The 23,413-nt window shown below is 34.9% G+C and overlaps 3 protein-coding genes and 1 long non-coding RNA gene across 4 annotated transcripts; all 4 read left to right on the plus strand.

The window, feature by feature from the left end:
• The first annotated feature begins 1,462 nt into the window (after positions 1 to 1,462).
• Positions 1,463 to 3,739, plus strand: LOC106412426 (F-box protein At1g10780-like). The gene is made up of 4 exons (XM_013853347.3): positions 1,463 to 1,721; positions 2,097 to 2,843; positions 2,923 to 3,200; positions 3,291 to 3,739. The coding sequence occupies exons 1-4, from the start codon at positions 1,691 to 1,693 to the stop codon at positions 3,525 to 3,527; spliced, it is 1,293 nt and encodes a 430-aa protein (XP_013708801.2). The 5' UTR covers positions 1,463 to 1,690; the 3' UTR covers positions 3,528 to 3,739.
• A 227-nt stretch (positions 3,740 to 3,966) lies between these two features.
• LOC106447992 lies at positions 3,967 to 7,289 on the plus strand. The gene is made up of 9 exons (XM_048765380.1): positions 3,967 to 4,621; positions 5,178 to 5,451; positions 5,547 to 5,661; positions 5,736 to 5,860; positions 5,991 to 6,072; positions 6,165 to 6,276; positions 6,356 to 6,519; positions 6,602 to 6,722; positions 6,787 to 7,289. The coding sequence occupies exons 1-9, from the start codon at positions 4,433 to 4,435 to the stop codon at positions 7,126 to 7,128; spliced, it is 1,524 nt and encodes a 507-aa protein (XP_048621337.1). The 5' UTR covers positions 3,967 to 4,432; the 3' UTR covers positions 7,129 to 7,289.
• Positions 7,290 to 15,606: 8,317 nt separating this feature from the next.
• Positions 15,607 to 19,685, plus strand: LOC125592042. Its single transcript, XM_048767040.1, has 2 exons — positions 15,607 to 19,612; positions 19,681 to 19,685. Exons 1-2 carry the CDS (start codon positions 15,607 to 15,609, stop codon positions 19,683 to 19,685), a joined length of 4,011 nt encoding a protein of 1,336 aa, XP_048622997.1.
• A 585-nt stretch (positions 19,686 to 20,270) lies between these two features.
• LOC125591334 lies at positions 20,271 to 21,622 on the plus strand. Its single transcript, XR_007327290.1, has 4 exons — positions 20,271 to 20,817; positions 20,907 to 20,988; positions 21,081 to 21,264; positions 21,376 to 21,622. It is a non-coding gene; the product is annotated as an uncharacterized LOC125591334 (long non-coding RNA).
• The last annotated feature ends 1,791 nt before the right edge of the window (positions 21,623 to 23,413 follow it).

The following is a 23,413-nucleotide window of genomic DNA, read 5'->3' on the forward strand; positions in this document are numbered from 1 at the left end:
CTTACTTTCCTTTCAAGTAATAATTCCCAAAAACACCTTGAGATTTTCTTACTTGCATCATATCTCAACCTTACTTTCCTTTCAAGTAATAATTCCCAAAAACACCTTGAGATTTTCTCAACTTGCATCATATCTCAACCTTGCTGGTTTGGTTTCATCGTAGTAGTGATCTTGTGGTGGGGTTTGAGGGTTGTGGAGACTGCGTTTGAGCATAGTATCTCAATTTGAAATGCAGATAGATGGAATCAATAGCCAGTTTCAAGCACATACTAAGGACTGACTGGTTCAAACGCAGCGGTTGCGTTTGCGGTTGCGAGAGTTTGCGGATGCGGATGGTAGCGGTTTTTAGCGGTTTTAAGAGATTTGTACGACTTGTTCTGTGGTTAGAAATTTGTGCGTTTGCGAGATACTTATGACTAGTTAACTACCAAATACAGCAGCGGTTAAATAATAAATTAACAATATTTACATTTTATATAATTATAAAAATATCAAATCATGATATTATAATATATATGAAAATTATATTTAAAAAGTTATAGTTTTAAATTTTTAAAATTATAGAAAATATTTTTATTTTAATTTTTTTTAATATTAATTAAAATATAATATATATATTTTAGTATTTTTATAATTCCAATTTAAAAATTTTATTGAATATTTTTATTTTTGTATTTATATAGTTTTTAAAAAAAAAGAAAAAAAAATTATTCTCTCGCATCCGCCCGCAACCGCAAACGCTAGCTGGAACCAGCTTTTGATTTTAAGAGGTTCGGAACGGTTTAAAGCGATTTGTAGCGGTTTGTATGATTGTTTCGAAACGCTGTCAACCGCTACCAACCACAAAATCTGCGTTTGCGGGTGGTAGCGGAGAAACAGTCAGAGTCAGACCCCAAAGAGAATAGATCATTATTAGAGACTCTTGCAGAAAAGATAAAGTAATCAAGAAGCTTAAAGAAGAGCTAAACCGACCAAAAGAAAAATTAGAACATTTTGTGGACAAGTCTCTAAAATAAACTATTCTAAAGTTTATAAAAATAGCTATCAATGATAAAATTCCTAAAATAGCATTTAATTTAAAAATATTACTCTTAACTCTTAAACTTTAGTTTTACTTGGATCCCTTACATACTAAACATTAATCACTAAACTCAAACTCAATCATTTAAAAAATAATGTTATTTAAAAATATGTAATATTGCTAAAGATATTTTTCATATTTCAATTGTAACAAACCAACCATATGCAGTTAAGTCAAGCTGTATCTCATTTTAATATGATATTTTTTTCGTTGTTGGTTAGATATTTTATGTATTTATTTCAAATTTGGATGGTTTTGAGAATAATTTATACGGTTTGGTTTCAGATTGGATTCTGGTTTTATCGAACCGAGATAGCCTAGTAGTATAAATAATTTTTTTTGTCGTTTCCCGTTTGAGAAAATAAAGAAAACATAAAACAGTACGTAATAAAGGTGCGAAATGTATTTGAAAACTAAAAAGAGAAAGAGATCTGTGTTGTGTCTTTTTTCAAAATTTGAAACTCCGCCCTTCCCTTCCTCACGCGCCACCTTCTCCCTCCTCTTTACAAATACACTCTCATCTCTCTCTCTCCCTCTCCAAAAACAGATCCAGATTTCTCCCGTTGTGTGTTTGAGAGATTCTCAATTCTTTCTTCCACACAACACTAAATGCGACGCAGCAGATTCAGATTCTCATACTGTAAGAAACTCTCTCTCCCATAATCTGTCTACATTGCTTCCTTAGAATCTGCGCTCTTACGTGTGTTTGTTCTTACTTTCGTTACCACTGTGTTAGATTCGTCACACCCATTAGCTCAATTTCATAATGACACCCGCACAAATGGATTATCAGTTATAAAGTTAGTTTCTTGATTCTCTCTAATGTGTGGGTGGGTATCTCAGATTAATACCACGAGCTGATAACTTGAGAGAGTAATTCTCAGATCTCAAAATGTGAACTTGATTAGTTATTGAATGTTCTTCATACATTTTTAACTATTGCAATTTTTTTGGGGATATGAATTAATTAATTTTTTGTCATTCTGACCACCAACTGTTCGATGAAATGCCTCAGCCAACATGGACTCTCTTCCCGACGCCATCCTTCAATACATTCTCTCCAACCTCACCGAAGCCAAGGACGTGGCTTCCTGCAACTGCGTCTCCAAGCGATGGAAAGAGTCTACAGACTCCGTCAAGAGCATCAAGTTCCCAAGAAACTCATTCGAAAACATCTCCGACGTTACTGCTTCCGACGCCATCGTTCTCAAGATGATCTCTTCTTTCCACCGCCTCGAGGAGCTTGTCCTCTACAGCCCCTTCACCAGCAAAGGCCTAGCGTCTTGGCTGACCCACGTGTGCCAGTCTCTCAGGCTGTTGGAGCTGAGAATGGATAATCTCGCTAGCGAGGAGGCTCTCGTAGAGGGACCCTTGAAGCTTGATTGTATTGGCGTGGTTAAGGGTTTGGAGACTTTGAAGCTTTGGGGTGTTTTGATGATGAGTCCTCCTAAGTGGGATTTGTTCCCTAACCTTCGTTGTCTTGAGATTGTGGGAGCTAGAATGGATGATAATGCGTTGGGTAGTGCCTTGTGTGCTTGCCCGAATCTGAGTAGCTTGCTTCTACTAGCTTGTGAAGGAATTAAATCTATATCGATCAGCCTGCCGTTTTTGGAGCATTGTAAGCTGGATTTTTACGGACAGGGAAACACATTGCTCTCCCTCACGGCTCCGAGGATAGTGTCTCTTGATGTACAGGGATGTAGCTGGATCAGTGTTCCTGAAACCAGTTTCTTAAAGAACTTATCCATCGCCAATGTTTCTGGTAAACAGATATTGTCTTGAGTTTAACTAGTTTGGTTCCAGTTACCATAGTCTTACTTTGTGTTGTTCGTTGTTTACAGGGAGAGTTTACATGGTACAATTCCGAAACCTTTCATCCCTTGAGGCCTTGTCAGTTCGAGGCGTGCAATGGTGTTGGGATGCACTAACCACGATTCTGGAGCAAGCGAGAGACGTGAAGCATCTCTTTATGAAGGTCGAGTTCACAGGCAACGAGGCTCTTCAGCCTTTCCCAGAGATTGACTTTGTTGAGTTCTTCAAGAACCATCCCAAGCTTCAGAAGTTCGATATCCATGGAGCAATGTTCGCTGCACTTTGCCAGAAAAACAGCCTAAAGAAGGTAAACAAAAAAACACTCTTCTTCATCAGAAACATTCTCTATAAATCAAAAGTTTTACCAAATAATGTAAGATTTTGATTCTCTTTGCAGCTTGAGACAGGATTTGCAATACAGTGTTTAGAGGAAGTTGTAATCACAGTGAGATCTCCATTGAACGCAGAACAGAAGATGAACACACTTGAATCACTTGTGCGGTACGCAAAAGGTTTGAAACGAATGGTGATAAGGGTTCTTAGGATGAAGAGCAACCACAGCAGTGCAGATGATTTCTGCGATGATATCTGCAAGTTCCACCACATGAATAAACATCTTGTTCACATTGAATGAAATATTCTTCTGGCTGCTAATTAATACATTTTCGGCCATTGATTTCTGTTTTTCTCGTTCTGTTAGCTGAGCATTTCTAGTTTTGAACTCTTGAGTAACTTTTTGTTTCTCTGATTCATTGTTGTGACTTGTGAACTTGTGACTCTGATTCCGACAAAGGTTCGGTACTCTTACTTGTTGTTTGTCTTTAAATACAAATCATTATGGACTCATTTCTTGATATTTTAGTTTTTTTGAAGTTATTTTCTTGTTCTGATATAGGCATTTGTTGCACTATTTTTCTAAGCTGGATTGTATTATTAAATTATATACGCCAAAAGTTATAAACAATAAAAATAGGAAAACAAAAGTTAAAAATGATACACATGTAAAGATTCAAAATAAACAACACATCTATTATGCATATAAAAACTTTAGTTGAATCTCATAAAAGATAATTATCATAATCTATCTATCTAACACTACTAAAAGGGAAATAAGCAGAGCATACAGGAAGCCACGTAGGATTTTTTATTTGGCCAATCAGGTTCATTCTTTAAAACACGTCAGACAAATCGAGTAAGAGATTTCGTGGGCCTGCTGATTTTTCTTTGGGAGGGCGTACTGATCTCGGTTTGGGCTTTAATGGGTTGCGATTCGGGCTTCGGTTTGATTATTCTGTATCGCGTGATGAGCCGACATCTAAAGGTTACGCTTCTCCTCACCATTATCGCTTCGTGTTCTCCGATCAAAAAAGAGAACCGTATACTCCAGCGATTCAATCCTAAGCTATCAATAGTTCCGTTTCGATCAATCAATACCCCCTTCATTATGATTTCGTTTCACCTCCCTCTTTTCATCCTCTTATATAATTGATCTTTCTTCTCCGTAGAATGCAAAACCCTAGAAAACTCAGATCTTAAGATATGGCGATGAAACGACATGGAAAGTCTCCTGCTTCCTCCGGCTCTGACGAAAAAGTGATGTTCTTCAGAGATGTCTCTCTAGGTCCTCATGAAACCCGTCTGCGCTTTCGACTCATCCATTTTTGGGAGGCTCAGAACCCGGTGAAGAAGACCCTTATTGGCCTGGAGATGCTTCTCATCGACGAGCAGGTACGTTGACTCCCTTTTGTTAAGGCTAATTAGTTATGTTAGATTAGTTAATTAAATCTGGAATCGTGATTTTGCCGTTTATTTAAACTCTGAAGTTGAACCTAGGGTTGATTAGTAACGTTAATAAACCTTTTTAGGTTTTTCCGTTCTCTTATACGGTATTGTATTTGTTAGATTTTGAGGTTTGTGAAAATTTTGTGTTTTGTTATTTTTTACCGACGATGTAAATTGTTTCTAGACAGTGAGATCCGTGATTGGGTTTTTAGTTATGTTATAATAGTTAATCAAACTTTGAGCTTTACTTTTGACGTTTCTTTCAACTTTGAATAAGAATCTAAGGTTAAATAGTTAATCAAACTTTGAGCTGTACTTTTGACGTTTCTTTCAACTTTGAATAAGGATCTAAGGTTAATTAGTTATGTTATTAGGATTTTAAACTTTTATTTTGACGTTTAGTTATACGGTTTGTTTGTTAGTTAGTATGGTCTGTTATCGTTTTGCTTAAACCCGAGGTTTGATTCTCTTTTTGTGTTTTTGTTATTGCTTTTGACAATAGGGAACTGTCATTCAAGGATTCATCCCACCAGGACGTATTAAAAAATACTTGCCTGAGATGAAGCGAGGTTCAGTTTACGAACTCATCAACTTCTACGGATCGAAGAACAAACCGATGTACCGGGTTGCTGATCATATCGCAACTGTGTCCTTCGCATGGAACTCTGAGTTGTCGGTCCTTCACGACATTCCAATCCCTTTTGATGAAGACCGTTTCAGGATGCATTCGTATGAGGATTTTGAGGCCAACTGTGATCTGAAAGGTGACCTCTACGGTAAGCATACTAATATACTAAATTTATATTTTGATGTTGTTTTGGTCTATTTATTGGGTTAAACTGAATTGCGTTCTTAATGATAAATGTTCTAGATGTTCTTGGCCACATGAAGCTGGTCGATGGACAGTGTGTTACCGAGCGTCCCATTATTGATGAAGCGAAGGTTGCTACAACGAGGCACATCATGATTCATGTGCAATCACATGAGTAAGTGTGTTCTCCTATTTTCAATACCCCATCTCTCTTTAGTTCCTAAGTCTCTAAGTTGTTTTTTTTTTCAGAGGACCTGTCATGAAGCTCTACCTCTGGGACCAGACAGCAACGGATTTTTGCAAGAAGTTTAAGTCCTCTGAAAAAACTCCCACAGTTCTTTTGGCCACAGCCGTTAACACTAAACGTCTCGGAGGTTATTCTTTATCCATTTTGTTTCATGTTTGACTGATTACTGGGTCATGTTTTAAAGTTATTAACGAGGTTCTTATAAATTGGCTGCTAGATTTACACTCTTAACATTCCTTCTTCTGTTATTTTAACAGGTACCCTGGCATTGAGTTCTATGTCTCCTACACGGGTTTTCATGGACAATGATGTTCAACCAACAATTGATTACCTAGCCTGGTATGTACCACCGTCTATATATGTTTATGTTGAGAACACATTTACGCATATTGGAGTTATTGACTGTATCTATGATTTCTATTTATTGTTAGGCTCTCCTCAAACCCTGAGATTGCTAAGCAGGTTAGTGCAGAGGTGGTCACTAAGCGGGAGACGATGACTATATCTGACATATTCTCTTACATGACGATGGAATCTGCAAAGGTAAATATTAAGCTAAATATTACTTAAAAATTTCAAACGCTTATATGTTTAAATTTTAAATGTTTTTGGACTGTTGCAGGATGCCTTCTTTGAGTGCACTGCTACCATTGATGATGTGGTTCATGGATCTGCTTGGTACTATATTGCATGCACTGGGTGTCATAGTAAGGCTACCAAAGGCGCAAACTCATTGATTTGCACGAACCCAAGATGTGTGAAGGATACCACAGCTGGAGTTGCACAGTATGGTCATTGGCTTCTATTATCGATTGCACTCTCTCTTATATTAGTTTTAGATTATCAACTTCTGATTATTACATAACAGGTACCGTGCAAAGATTTCGGTTTATGACAGCAGTGAACAAGGATTTTTTGTCCTGCTTGGTGATGCTGGTTTCCAATTGACTGGGAGGCACGCATCTGAGTTGGTCAGCAGCTACTTTGAGGTAGATATCCATTAATTTATAATCTTAAGTTATTGAAACTCACCCTATTGTTCTTGAATGCAAGGCCAATAAAGACAAAGGCCCTGACCATGAAGTGCCTGTCCCGGAAGCTCTGATTAGCATAATCGGACAGACCCATAAGTTTTGTGTAAAAGTTACAGACCACAACTTCTCTGGCAACACCCGAGCTATCACTGTCACCAAGATCCTCCCTCCAGAGACACCATCACCCACAGAAGCCTCTCTTGGAGACGCCATTGCTGCAACGTCCATGGAAGCAGTGCAGACTGGAAGTGATATGTGTGAGCCTTCAAACAGCCGTGGAGATTCTGCAGATGAAGAGGGTAAGAGAACGTTTGACAGTGTTGATCCAGAGAAAGTCAAACGGGCAAGATGTGAGAAATGATGATTCAGTTCGATGATGCTTATGTTTTTGCATTGAACTTCAAGTATTACGTTGGTTTTTGCACTTTTGCTTCAGTTTAAGTACTATTTTGTTTTTAACAAGACTTTGCTTTGTTTCATTTCAGACCTTGGCTTTTAATCAATTGAACTATCCTTTCTATATAGTTTTCTCATATCAATTATTATAATGATTTAGATTCGTTTACATAACCCAACTAAATTAGCCTCATAAATAATTCGCTAGAATTGCTTATTTCCATATCCTATTTACTATTTGAACTCCACGTATCCATCATACACGCACATCGCATAGAAGGAAGATCTTAGAATATGATACATTTTATAAACTTCCTAAAATCCCATATTCCATAAGATTCTATATTTATGTTAAAATCTCATCTAAATAGGAAAGTAATAAATACATTCAACCAGTAATTATAATCTTTGACTATAACCTTTCAAAGGGAATTGAAAAAAGGAAAAGTAAATCAAACTCTTCCAAAACCCTTATTCTCCTGCGGTAGAAAGGAGAAGACGTGAGAAAGACATAGGCTCCATCTGGTTCTTCTACATTTCGAAGCAGCATTCTTCTGGAATCAGTTGGTGGTGCGGATCTCTGTTTTAGCTGTATGGATAGCCTCCCCAATAACCAGCACATTGAAGTGCCAGGTAAATACTAAATCTCCTGAATGTTTCTCTCAAATAAAGAAAATTAGATGCATTCAGTATTGTTATTATGTTTTGGGTTATAATTATTTTGTACCAAAGAGTATGAACATTCAAACCATATCTAACCACAAATTGGTTTGGGTGGCAATTCTACTCATTCTGCATATAAAGTTGGTAACCTAGATTATAATTCAAAATTTTTTACATACGAACTACCCTGAAACCTTTGTTAATTCAGTATATGTTTTATACACGTTTTTGAGAGAGTAAATAGCACCATGTCATTGATTGGGTTTTTTACTACGTGGGAATTATTCCTTATGAATAGAAGGGATGATTATATAGTCAATGATATACAATGGCTATGTAAATCATGTTTCGTAAAAAACCAGTATATTGTATGCTCAGTGTCTTCGTTTATACAGACAAACTTTAATTATTTAGATAACTATAACCATATACTTAAATATCACGAATGTTAGTTTCAATTTTCCACGAATATAATATACTTATTAGTTTCCAAGTCTTCAGAATGGTATCTCTCGAGTTTTTTTTTCTACTCGAGTCTTACGGAAATGAAAGTTAATTATATATACATACTTAACTTACATGATAAGTATCGTACATATACCGTATTTGTTAGTTTATTCATTCAGGATTTTTTTGAATATTGTTGTCTTACCGTTGTATTCAATAACTTTTATACATAGTTTTTTTTTGCAAATTTACCGTTTTATAGAGATTAAACCAAAAACTCAATATTCTAATTTAAATATTTTATTAACCGGAAGAATTAATTTGTTTCTGATCTTGCGTCCAAATCTGTACAATAATATTTCTATATTTTCTGTATTTATAAAATATCATAAACAATTACATATATAAAAAAAAAGTCTGAGTCCTGAATTTTTGAAAATAAATCCATGTGTGTAATAAATATAGTTATAAATTCATGTACCTTATTACAATTTTTAAATCAAATGTTTTTTAGTGACATCTTCATTGCAACACATTCCCCAAAGAATTCACGAACTTCATGAAGGAGTTTCAGTACGTCCTATCATAGTATGTATAAGAAATGTTTGGGACATCAAAAAACACCAAACAGATAATACTCGAACTTCCATCGGCTTCCTGTGCTACGACCACCACGTAAGCCTTTTCTAAATATATATATTTGTTTTCCAATCCCCATATTTGATTTAAATAACTCACTGCTTACTTAGTTGGATTGGCACACCAAAATTTGTTCACACCCAGGGACAACTATTAGAAGGTCGGGTCACCGGAGACATTCAGCCAGATGATCCAAAAAACTTAATCGAAGGAGATACATATGAGTTCTCGAGATTTTCTGTCATCCATAATTCACGACAACGAAAACTCACCCAACTGCCTTACAATATTCAGATTAACCAAAAGACGATAGCATTGAATGTTACACTCGATGGTCCGATATTTTCAGTTCACAGTTTATCTCCTCAGAAATACAGAAATCTATTGCGGTTGGCCAGTTCGCCCACACACTTACCAGGTAAATATGGCATCTCAGTGTTAATTAAACAAATATGTATATTTATTCTAAAATAAATGTGCAGATGTCGTCGGACAGATAGTCATAATACAAAAAATAAAACCTCACCACCCAGAACTCAATATTGATGCCACGATTGGCCTACGGCTGAACAGGTTAGTCTAACACAATAGTTAACAACAAAATAATTATTATCTTCATACCACACCTCTATCTCAGGTCAACGATTGTTAAACTCATATTGTGCAACAAGCAAGCAGCAGATTTTAGCATCCTACAAAGCAAGAAGGATAGAAAATTTAAAGTTATGATCGTCACAAGCTTAATTCCTAAACTAATCCAAGGTAAATAATTCTATATAAAACAGCAAAAAATCATACATATATAAATTTTTTTTTATCACCATAATAATAATATCCAATATTTTGCAGGCAAGCTTATACTCCATTCAACACCAGCAACAATTTTCTACTTCAATAAATCAATTGATTACATAAAGCATTTCAAAAGGCGAATAAGAGATTACGCAAAAACATGCAGCACGGAGTGACCCTATTTCATGCATCATTCGGATTATTATTATCTCTCTCACAAAATTGATACCTAGATTTATTTTCATATAAAATTGTTTTATGATTCCTTTCCTTTAAAACCCTACTTCTATATAATAAATTAAAAAAGCGATGTCTAGATGTGATCGAGCAAAAAAAGGAATAATAGATCATGAAATTTCAAATAGATTTTAAAGACCTTTAATTTATATAATATTACAAAACTCTAAATTCTTTTATTATAATTAAAATTTTACCAACATATATATTAAAATAATATTCTGGAACGATATTCAACTGTAAGTTTTCAACAATTACACGTTAAAAAAATATTATTAAGTATGTTTCGTTTTCCGAAAATGGGATGTTTATATATTAAATAGGTTATTGGAGTACTTTTTCTTTTGCTGAATTTATTCGAGATAAGACTCCGACCTTTTGAAATAAGAGAATTTATGTTATATACATAATTATATTTATTACAAAACTCTAAAATCTCAGACTTGATTCAGGACTTACAGCAATTCATAATTTATTAATTAATTGTTGTAAGAAGAATTTATATACTTATTTAAAACCTTAAAGTAACATAACATCACCAACTCTATTAATACAGTGTAAAATAAATACTACAAAACTTTTGATAATATTAGAACTTCAATAAAACATCTGATAATATGTGTATATAATTTTATTTATGTACATATACATGCGGTGTATTCTGAAAGTATAAATACATGTATTTTTCTACATAGTTGAAAATGATGTAGTTTATGACTTTGAGCTATTTAAATTAAACTTCGTTGTTTTTAATATCTAAAATAAAATATAATTAACATAAACTAATTAAGTCTTACTTATAATACAATTCCTCATCTTTACTCATTTGAATTCATTTTGTTTCTGTTTTTTTTTTAAGAAACCAATTCAAGTTCTGAGTATATGAAATTGTTAAGTTTAAAATGAACTATATTTTTGATTAGGATCAATACTGAGCTTCTATTCTTATTTGTATGTTTGTAAATTAGGTTATTCAAAAATTAGTATGGATTTATTTATATATAATCTATTAAAAACGAAGTCATGATACCTTTATGTCTGATTTTTTCTATTTGAGAGATTCTTAAAATATTTATGGAATTTTACATAACTTAGTTATAATATTTTTTTTTGTTTAGAATATTTATAAATATCCTAAGAACAATGTTTAACCACATCTTTCAAACATTTTTAAAAATGTTTTAAAGTAATATTTTCGAAATATTTTTTTTTTGCAACTGTCCAAGTTGAAACATCTTTCTCCAATAATTTTAATTCATAATCCATAACTTCCCAAGACCACGAAATGTTTTACAAAATATGTAACTTATTTTCCATTAAACCTATATTAATTTTTTATTAGAAAACTTACATCTTGCCAACTATTTAACCCCCTGCATCATGTATCTATTGTACAACTCATCCATATATCTAGACAACTCCACTAATATCTAACCATGAGTCTAATTTCTTGGATAGTAAGCCACAAAACGTCACAAAGTCTAACATCACCAAAAAGAAGCATCACCATGAAAATAAAGAGACGAAACACACAACAAACGAAGATCGTGATCTCTATTGACATGAAGACAACAAGTAGTGGTTTTCTAACACACGAAACAGCACGCAATATGGAATATATGCTTGGTTACCACGAGATCGATTTTGACTCGATTACTGAGATAATCGAGGAGGCTTCCGACATTGCCGCACGCAATATCCCGACACTCAATAATCCCACCAATATTGATTTTGATATAATTGTTAAAATAAATGATCTTAATCCAGACTCTGTCCGCAGAATTGACCTGGACGTTTATATCACTGAGCTACGGGATAACCGAAGGGAGACAACTCCTAGCGAAAGAGATGACATATGTCCAATCTGTTGGGAAGAGTTTGGCACCGAATTGGATATCAACTCTTTGAGTTGTAATCATACCTACCATCATCACTGCATCTCAAACTGGGTTGAAAAAACTTTAACTTGCCCATATTGTAGAGCATTACTTGCTTAATACACAATAGATCCATTACTCATCTAATAATTGTTTCCCCCTGTTTTAAAATTTTAATTGAAAAAAATAATAAAAGTTATAATTGAATTGCATCCGAAGAGAATTATAATTATTACTATGTATAAATAAAGATGTGTCGGGTTTTAATTAGGAAAATGGTTTCAAAAGTGATACTATGATTTGTATTTGTATAAAATTAAGACAGACCCATATATATTGTTTTAGTTCGGAATCATTTTTAAAAAACCTGCTATTACTATTTCTACTATAGCTGGAATGATTAACATCCCAAATCAAGTTGTTATAATACTACAAATACAACAGTTATTATAAACCAAAGATAATAATTAAAATGTACTAACATCACCAAAACCATATTACGTAATTATGAAGATCAATTCAACCTTAGCGAATATGTCAAAAAATTAACATCCATCTATAAATGCTCATTAAAACCAACATTAAAAGAATTATATGCTCACTAAATCAAATAGCCTCAATTATCCTCCAAAGTATTATTAAATTATAAAAATTTATAGAAACAGAAAATATAGATAAACTTAGTGTATTATTATAGTTAATTTTTTCATTTCCTACCAGCTTATTTTGGCAAACCCAAAATTACAATCGTTATTAAATCGATAGAATTTTTTTGATAATTTTATGTCCTCAAAATTATTATAAGAGGATGAAAAGATCCAAAGAGAGAAAAAAGAACTATACAATTTTTTGGTTCCAGCCCCTACTTTTTCTAAAAAAACTTCTTCCTCCCATATTAAGCAGTTGCAAATGCATTATATAACTTATTTGGTTAGGATCTTCTACAAAAAACTTTTTAAATTAGTTCACAAATCAAGTTCGCTCACACCCTCATGTCGCACCATTATAAATCCAATATCTCACATAACAATAACTTAGATACGTTGACTTAAAAACTTCCGCTAACATAGAAATTTCAGCGAAACTGAAAAACTTTTAATAAAAAACTCATAAAATTAACGTTCAGTAATAAATGCTCATTCACAGCAAAGTTAAAAGACAAAATATCATATATTCAAACTCACTCTATTTACCACATTTCAACAAAGACTTTTCCAACCCAAATACCTCAACAATGAGTGACATACCACTTATATCTCATCGAAACTCACATCAAAGAAGATCTACAGGTTGAAACCCCAAGCAACCCCTTCAAATTTATTTGAATAAAAATTATTTTATTTGAAATCACATGTTACTACACATTTAATATTTTTTAACATAAAATTCAATATTCTAAATTAAATTTTTAAATAACAGACAAATTAATTTATTTTTAAACTCGAGACCAAATCCGTACAATAATGTTTCTATATATTCTGTATTTATAATATATCATTAACCATATTTTGACTATTTGGAAAGCAAAGGCGCTGTCTAGACGTGATTGAGCAAGAAAAATGAATAATGAAAGATGAAATTTCAAATCTATGGAGAAAATATAATTATATTTTTTAATTACATAATAGTTTTTTAAAGAAATAGTTAGTGTAAAAATAAAACTAAATCAGATATGCTCAACACAAACAGACATAAAAATAAGACATGATATTTGGATATATTTAAATAAATACTTTCAAATATATTAAATTCTTGATAATTTTCAAATTAAATAAACCGAAACTAAATTATTAAAAATAATATACAAATAAAATAAAATCAATATTTTGTAACATCAAAATAATAATTGAATACTAAATATATTATTTATTAAATAGATGAAATATTTTAAAGATTTCTTATTTATGAAATATTACAAAACTCCAAATTTGTTTATTACAATTAATATTCTACCATTAGCTAGATTAAATTAGTGTTCTATAACGTTTTTTAACTGTCAGTTTTCAACTATTATACGGAAAAAAAATAGATTTTATAATTTAAAAAATTAAGACCCACCTATATATTATTTTAGTTTGGGAATTTTTAAAAAATACTTGCTATTACGATTTCTAAAATAGCTGCAAAGATTAACTTACCAAATAAATTTATTTAGAATACTACAAATACAACAGTTATTGTAAACCAAAAATAAATATTAAAAAACAATTACCATCACCATTACTATTAAGCCCATTTCCAAAATCGTTTTATTTTGGGAACCATATTACCATTTCCTAGCTACTTATTTCACCCATTACTATTGTTATTAGTTTATTTAAATCATAGTTACATTGAGAGTAGAACATAAGAATATAAGAGTACATATATTTATACGTATAAATAAAAACGTGAATCACATATCAAATTAGATCAATACTATACACGAAACAGTGTATTACATTTTCATTATGAAATTGGATTAATACTATATTAAAAAGGATACTAATATTTTGAAATTGGAAAAACCTAATGCCCCACACTTATTTTTTTTTAATTAGAACGTTTCAAATTTCTATCTAACTATTTTATTACCTTCTACTTTAAATTTTAATCATAACTATAATATATTACTCAATGTAACCAAGAAAATAACATTATCAAAACTACAGGAGGATCCACGCAAAAGAGGAAACGAGGCCGACCACGTGGTTCGCTTAATAAACCAAAAGGTATATATTTACTACCCAATATACATAATCCCAAGACAAATTGTCTTAGCTCAATGATTAAACTTTGTACATTTTCAGTTCATCTGGTAAACGATCGTCCATCATTCAAACCAACATATTACGACTGTAAGTATATATGGATCATAGTATCATATCTTAAACCAAACTTACTCATCAAACAAACTAACTTCCCAGACTTAATTTAACAGGTGGCTGTGATGGCTGCGACTCATACAGTAAGAAATAATACTAACATGTGTATCTATCATGCTATATTCTTTTAAGCTAACCACTATTAATCTTAATAGTCAAGCAGAAAAATGCACGTAATATGAGAAAGGCCATTTTGCTATCCAAACGATCGTCGGCATCGTCACGAGGTACGCAAAACCGCTGACAAAATCTATTTCGATTTACTACATTTCTAATTCAAATTTACGTTATTTCTATATAGATATAAATGCTCCACCAAATCCACAAGGAACGCGTCGCACTCAACCAAAAAAGAAAGGTGCATACTACTCAGCCCCTATAGTTTCCCAGAAATATATATATATATATATATATATATATATTTAATTTTTAAAATATATTTTCCAGCGTAATGGTGTTCCTTAAAATTAACTAAAATCAAATTTCGAACCAAATTCATTTTAACAAATAATTTTTTAAAAAAAACAAATATTACCGAAGGAAAAAAATAAAAAACTTTTTTTACCAAAATATAAAAAATAATAATTCCTTACCCTCTGTTAAACTCTTAATATTCAAATAAACTATGATTTAACGATTTGTAATAAATATTTTCCAGAAAAAGGTTCAACATCCCGACTATATGAAAACCGAATCTTAGCATGCTCAAAATGTGGTGCATTAATGTGGACTGCTGAAAGCACTGCTACAGACCCACGAACAGGTGAACCAACTTTCACCCTTTGCTGTAACCATGGCCAAATCAAGCTTCCGCCGATCAAACAGCCGCCAGCCCTATTAGAAAAACTTCTTCAAACCAGATGGTTTCGAGATACTATCCGAGTCTATAATTCTGTCCTTGCTTTTACATCCGTTGGAATGAAAATGGATTATAGTGTCGTCCACGCACCTGGTCCTTATACTATACGGATCCAAGGTCAAACCCACCACAGAATTGGCTCCCTCATACCGCGACAAGGCTGTCTCCCAGAATATCTCCAGCTTTACATATTTGACACAGCTAACGAACTCAAAAACCGCCTAAATGCGATGGGGCAAACCTCAGCAGAAGGTAACCTCGATGAACCAACGTTAGCCCTCCTAATCGAGATGATTGACGAGAACAATTGTCTAGCAAAGATCTTTCGTCGTGCACGAGACCACTACGAGAGCGTCGGGTCAGAGTTTACTATTAGATTAGTCCAAGATAAAGGGAAGGGGAAAGAATACGATCTTCCAACTACAAGCGAGGTGGCAGGTCTTATCGTGGGGGATATGACATCAACAATTGGAGAACGAGATATAGTGGTTCAGTTTCAATCTGACACTTTACAGCAGTTGCGTGACGATCACCCTCTATATATGAGCCTCCAATACCCTCTTTTGTTTCCGTATGGTGAATATGGGTTTCACACAGAAATTCCCCTGCATCTTGAGACAGGCACTTCAAGAACAAGGCAATTCGTGACCATCCGTCAATACTACGCTTCTCTGATCCAAACACGTCCTAACCAAGGAATGACTTTGATCAAAGGCGGTCGTCTCCTCCATCAATTTATTGTGGACGTTTATACAGCGATTGAAGAAGACCGACTGAGGTGGGCGAGAAATAACCAAGAAATCTTGCGGGCTGAGCTCTACAGCAATGTCCTTGATGCTGTAAGCAAAGGTGACACTGATGCTAAAATTATTGGCCAGAGATTTATACTACCGCCAAGTTTCACCGGAGGCCCCCGGTACTTAGTTGAGAAATACAACGATGCTATGGCTATTTGCAGAGAATTCGGCAATCCAGATTTGTTTATCACGATGACGGCCAATCCCAACTGGAGCGAGATTAAAGAACATCTTCAGAAATACGGTGGAGATTCCCCTAATGATAGACCAGACATTGAATGTCGGGTTTTTAAGATGAAGCTAGATCAACTGCTCAAGGATTTCAAAGCGGGAACTTTTTTCAAGCCATACAAGGCAGCTCTCCACCGAATAGAGTTTCAAAAAAGAGGTCTCCCTCATGCACATATATTATTATGGTTAGGAAACTCTACCAGAACACCGAGTGCAGAAGAAGTGGATGAAATAATTTCGGCCGAGCTCCCGAACAAAGAGGAGGACCCAGTTGCTTACGACTTAGTCACAAAACACATGATCCACGGTCCATGTGGGCTCTTCAATCCGAAGTCACCATGCATGGAAAACAATGTGTGCACGAAAAAGTATCCTCGGCCGAATAACGACAACACTTCGATTGACAAATCCGGGTATGTGCTATATCGTCGGCGCCGAACCGATAATACGTGTACACTAAAGGCTGGAGCTGTACTAGACAACACTTTCGTCGTACCTCATAACATTGAGCTTCTGAAGAAGTATGAAGCTCATATTAATGTTGAATGGTGTAATCGGACAAGCGCGGTGAAATACTTATTCAAGTACATAACCAAAGGCGTCGACCGAGCAACCGCTGTTATTGAGAAAGGAAATACAGCAGCTACATCCGACGCCACAGGATCCGGAGGATCAAAAGAGAAAGTCCTAAGGCAACGCAATGAAATCCAAGACTACATCGAAGCCCGATATTTATCAGCTTGTGAGTCTATGTGGCGAACTTTCGCATTCCACATACACAAAAGAAAGCCATCAGTTGAAAAGCTTATCATTCACTTGGAAGGCGAACATAATATTACGGTTAAATCAACCGACAACCTCGGCCGTGTAATCCATAAACCAGGTATCGAGAAGACGATGTTCACCGAATGGATGGTTTTATGCAGAAGGTCAGCGTTTGCCCGGACACTGACATATGTGCAGATCCCTGAATATTTTGTATGGAACAACAGTGCTAAGGTGTGGACCGAGCGTAAGAAAGGAAAATCCATTGGCCGAGTCGTAGCTGTCCATCCTTCAGCAGGTGATCGATACTACCTGAGGGTCCTCATTAATAAGATTAAGGGTCCTAGAAGTTACGACGAGCTAAGAACATACAACGACGTGAAATACCCGGACTTCAAATCAGTGTGTCACGCACGAGGTCTTTTGGACAATGATGTTGAATGGCTCGAGAGTATGTCAGAGGGTGCTCGAACGGCAAGCCCATACCAGCTTCGTGATTTGTTCGTCACATTCCTAAACAACTGCTTCGTTGCAAGCCCTAAAGGACTATGGGAACACTCATGGAAATCAATGAGCGAGGACATACTTCACAAGAGGCAAAGGATCCTGGGCCACGCGAATCTGGAACTGGACGATAATACCCTGGAGCAATACACATTGATAGAAGTTGAAAAGTTGATGCGCATGCAAGATCGCTCTTTAAACGATTTTAAGGATATGCCGAAGATCAACCCTGTTTTGCTCAAAGAGTTGGGGAACAGTTTGTGGAACCAAGAAATGGATTACGATGTTGCAGAGGAAACACTAAGACATGACAAGCAATACAAATTGCTGAATGCTGAGCAACTTGCAATCTATGAATCAGTCTTAAACTCTGTTGATAAGAAAGAAGGAAAACTTTTCTTCGTATATGGCGCAGGGGGCACAGGAAAAACATTTCTGTACCAGACTATTATATCCAGACTTCGGTCAAGAAAACAAATTGTCCTCCCAGTTGCTTCTTCGGGAATAGCCGCATTGCTACTCCCAAACGGGAGGACAGCTCATTCTCGCTTCAATATTCCATTGAAGCTCGACGAAGATAAGCTTTGCAACATCAAACCAGGTACAATGCTTGCTGAACTAATTGAGGAAACAGACCTCATAATTTGGGATGAGGCACCTATGACACACAAACATGCTTTCGAAGCATTAGACAAGTCGTTGAAGGACATTATGTCTATCAAAAATCCACCCGCAAAGAATCAGCCTTTTGGCGGCAAAACAGTTATGTTAGGGGGTGATTTCAGACAGATCCTACCAGTCATTCCGCAAGGTAGAAGAGCTGATACCGTACTAGCTTCGATAAGCCATTCATATCTATGGAATAGCTGCCACAAGTTCTCTTTGAAAACAAATATGCGAGTCAATCAGGATGAGAAAGAGTTTTCTGAATGGCTTCTCAGAGTCGGGGAAGGTCGTCTAGGAGCAGAACAAGAATATAAGGAGGATGGGTACCATGACCAACTCATAGATATCGATGACTCATTGATTTGTCAGAGTTTTGTTGACCCATTGAAAGAAGTTGTTGATGCTGCATATGGACAAATCAGCAGCCCAATGAATTCCAAGACTTCCTACACCGATAAAGCTATCCTCACACCCCGTAACGAAACCGTTGATGAAATCAATGCTTACACAATCTCACGGACCGACGGGGTATCAAGAGATTACTACAGCTCAGACAGCTTCGAGTTATCAGATACTTCATCAGATCAAAATGAGACACTATACTCCATTGAGTATCTTAACTCACTGGAATACTCGGGTTTGCCTTCGCACAAACTTACTCTGAAAGTTGGTGCCCCAGTTATGCTTCTCAGGAACATAAATCAGAAAAAGGGATTATGCAATGGTACACGGATGATCCTAACCCACGTTGGTGAACGCGTTCTGAAGGCCGAGATCATCACTGGATCCCACATTGGAGAAGAGGTCTTGATCCCAAGAATTGTGCTTCTGTATGATGAAACAAAATTACCGTTCACATTACGTCGGCGGCAATTTCCTATCAGATTATGTTACGCAATGACAATCAACAAAAGTCAAGGACAGAGTTTAAAAGAGGTCATCTTATATCTGCCTCAGCCAGTCTTCTCTCATGGCCAACTTTACGTGGCCCTCTCCCGTGTCACAAGCAAAGCAGGATTAACGATCATCAAAACTGAAGATCCACACCAGCTGAAAGTGAAGAACATAGTCTACAAAGAAATATTCAGAGGCCTTCATCCCGAGACAGGTAATTTAAATAAATAATTTTTTCCTCCCATCTTTTTCAGAAATCTGATAAAAATATTATATTCACAGATTAGCTATCGCGAAAATATCGACCAAGCGATGATACAAACCAATAAAGAAGGGACTTGCACTCAGGTTTACCCCCCCAAAACCAGGTACAAAACATTTAATAAAAAAACAAAACTACAATATTCAACTAAACATATGCTGACTAACTATTCATATCCAATTTCAGGTCCTTTATTGCTCAGTCCCTCAAAATAATTCTGATATGCGAAAGACTTAATCTGCTTCCTCCATTATCTACTTTAATTAGAGCTTTTACAATTTTTAAACATTTGCGTAAACTCGATATACAACACACTTTTCTGCGTTCAAAGATTCAACACCAAAATTTATTGTGATATTTTGGTTCAACATTTTCATATAAGATAACCCGGGCGTAGCCCGGGAACGAACCTAGTAATAATAAAGTTGGGTTATGCTCTCTCATTGTAAAGCCACATCACCAAGAAGCAAGGGTCATTTTGTGACACCTGGCGCAGACAAAAATGTTAACTTCTGTGTGATTTTGTGGGTCTGTTGTTCGTTGCTTCCTTTTAGGCTTTTACAAAATGTTATGGTCAAGCCCAATTTAAAGCAGGGTTTTGGTATCATCTTCTCAACATCAACAATCAAAGATCAGTAGCCGACAGTTTCAACTTTCATTAATACAAACGAAAAGCCCAGCTTTAACGTGATTTACCCCACTCGTCTCACTCTCAAGCATTCAATCAACCTCATCATCTCCAAAGTAACCGATGGAAACGCAAACTATAAATCCCCAAGCTCTCAGAGATGAACAACCTCAGCGAAATCGAGAAGAATAGTCTTTTCTGATTACCAACTCCGACAATCTCATCACCTTACCGGTTGAGATGAGCTCCGAAACGTCGGCCGCTGGAGACGGCGGCGAAACGAGCGCTGGGCCAGCACCGGCATACGACAAACAGAAGGAGAAGGCGCGCGTGAGCGGACCGTCTCTGATCCTGTGCCACGACGCGCACCAGAACGACGCATCTGCAGTCCGGAAGCTCCTGGAGAAAGATCCGTCTCTGGTTCACGCCAGAGATTACGACAACCAAACGTCTCGGGTGGATCGATGTTGTTAAATGTCTGATCGAGTTTGGTGCTGATGTCAACGCTCAGGACAGGTGGAAGAACACGGTACACTCTTTTTAAAAATGTTATTCGGTTCTTTTATCTCTTTATATCATGTTTGATCTGAAACTTTTGTTGTGTGTGTGTTTTGAAAGCCTCTGGCTGATGCAGAAGCTAATATGAGCTAGGAAGCAGAAAATGATCGAGCTACTCAAATCTCATGGCGTTTTATCTTATGTGAGTTTTTTTAATATCAAAGTTATAAACTTTCATTCCTTGAGGTAGAAAAATTGCTATGAAATATTAAAAGATTATTGCAATAAATTTAGGAACTTTCTCTGTGAAGCAAAGCAGCCTGCTTTAATGCTTGTGGCTGATTGAATTTTGTCTACGCATGGTCAAAACGGAAGTCACTTTGAACCAACGCCTTTGCCACCACCAATTCCAAAGAAGTGTGACTGGGAGATTGACCCTGTTGAGCTGGATTTCTCAAATGCAGCCATGATTGGAAAGGTTTGTGTATTCTTTTTGAATCAAGTTTTGATCGTAGGTGTCGATCCATAGTCTTGAGTTTGTTTAGTTTAGTGCAGTGGACTAATTGGATCTTTGGTCACATTTTGTTAGGGTTCATTTGGTGAGATTGTGAAAGCCTATTGGAGAGGAACACCAGTGGCTGTCAAACGTATTCTTTCTTCTCTTTCAGATGATAGACTGGTTATGTAAGTTCTTATTTCTCTCTTTTGATATTAGCTGATACCTTGGTAGAAGTCTGTCCTAAGATTCTTGTGTATTCATACTTGGTGTACTTTAAATGTATAGATTGATTTCTATTGTGATACTTTAATTTACAAGAACGGTTACTTCAATGGTTCGAATTTGCTTATATGAGAAACTGGAATCAACATTCAACTGATTCAGAGATTAGGTTCATTTAAATTAGAGAAAAAGACTAGAATAGCACCAAACCAAACAAAGTTTTATTAAGGCCCAAAGTCACAAAAATAGATTTTATTAAAGAGTATAAATATACACTTATACTTCTTGGGTTAATTAATCTAAACCTTAAGATTTAGAGTTAAGGGATGAGGTTTTGGAATTAGGATTCAAAATTTTATAAAAGAAAAAATAAGTACTAAAAATTAAAAATAAAAATTTTAAAAACAGTTTCAAAAAGTATTTTTGAATTATAAAAAGAAAATTTGAAAAGAAAAAAAATTCGGAAAAAAATTTCAAAAAAAGTTATAAAAAATTTCGAATCTAAAAACATCTAATCTGAAACTATAAAAAAAAAAATTCTTTTTTTCATTTTTTTATTTGTTTTTATTTATTTTTGTTTGTTTATTTAATTTTAAACCAAAGGTATTAGAGATATTTCACCTTTTAATAAATGGACTTTTTTGAGACAAAAACTCGAAAGGTGCAATTGTCCTTAAATTATTTATGATTCCATTTACTGCGGATAAGGGAGCTTTGTAACAAATTGTATTATGGTTTAGTAGTACGTTTTAACGAGTGTCATTTTTGTGACTTTCTCCTTCAAGTTCATTTTTGAGACAAAAACTTAAAAGGTGCGATTGTCCTTTAAATTATTTATGATTCCATTTACTGCGGATAAAGGAGCTTTGTAACAAATTGTATTATGGTTTAGTAGTACCGTTCCGATAATAGTTAAGTGAAACTTAATTTTTTTGGAATCACGAGAATCGCCTGTCAGAGACCTTGGTGTTAAACCAATCATCAGTTGAAGAACAACGTGTTGTTTCAAGTTTTTAGTTCCAGTTTCGTTACCAACTTCAACTTTTGCTTCTGTTTCAAGTTTCATTATCAAGTTTTTAATTTTCCTTGCAGTTAATTCTCAGTCTCCAAACCAATTATAGCATCCAAACAAATATAAAACTAGCAAGCTAAGAGATAACCAAGACGACCAATTTAAACCATTTTCTAAACATGAAACGTATAAAGGCTTCTAAAAGTTAATTAAAGTATTCAAATTACAATTACAAAGATATTGGTTTAACAGTTGTACGTTTATATGTCTTCATCACGATTAACAGAAATGGTGCATTTTTAATGGTCTCCCTAATCCTTGGGTTATGGTTAATGCCTCACAGAAATTGGGCCACCAAGCCCATGGCAGTAATATCTTAATGTATTCCTAATAACTCAATCAGACATTCCTAATACACGTAACCTGGCCAAAAAATACCTTAGCAAATGACTAAGTTTGTTTTACTTCATTGAAAATCGTTTAAATTGTTCATATATTTACACTTATATGCATCACTCATCAGTTTTCTTCATCCTGCCTTTACCGAAAAAAGAAGAGCAAAATGTTGTAAAAGACTTTTTCCTTATTACTGATATCTTGTAATAGTTTCTTACTTCATTTACGACTTAATCAACGTTCATTTATAAAATATTAAATCACCACTCAAGATATTCAGAGACAATATGATATCTTGTAATGGTCTCTATATTTTCTCTCATTTTTAAATTATTTTCTATATTTTTAATGGTGAGAAACTCTTTAAGAGCTCACCGCTAATGTGCTCTAAAGCATCTTAAACGAGAATCGGGATACCACATCTTCACTTCTACTTTTGATTTTTTTTTTTCCTTTAATAGTTAGATACTGGAGCATATCCTTGCACTAGAGTTACTC

Source organism: Brassica napus, chromosome C8, assembly GCF_020379485.1.
Source record: "Brassica napus cultivar Da-Ae chromosome C8, Da-Ae, whole genome shotgun sequence".
NCBI classification, from domain to species: Eukaryota; Viridiplantae; Streptophyta; class Magnoliopsida; order Brassicales; family Brassicaceae; genus Brassica; species Brassica napus.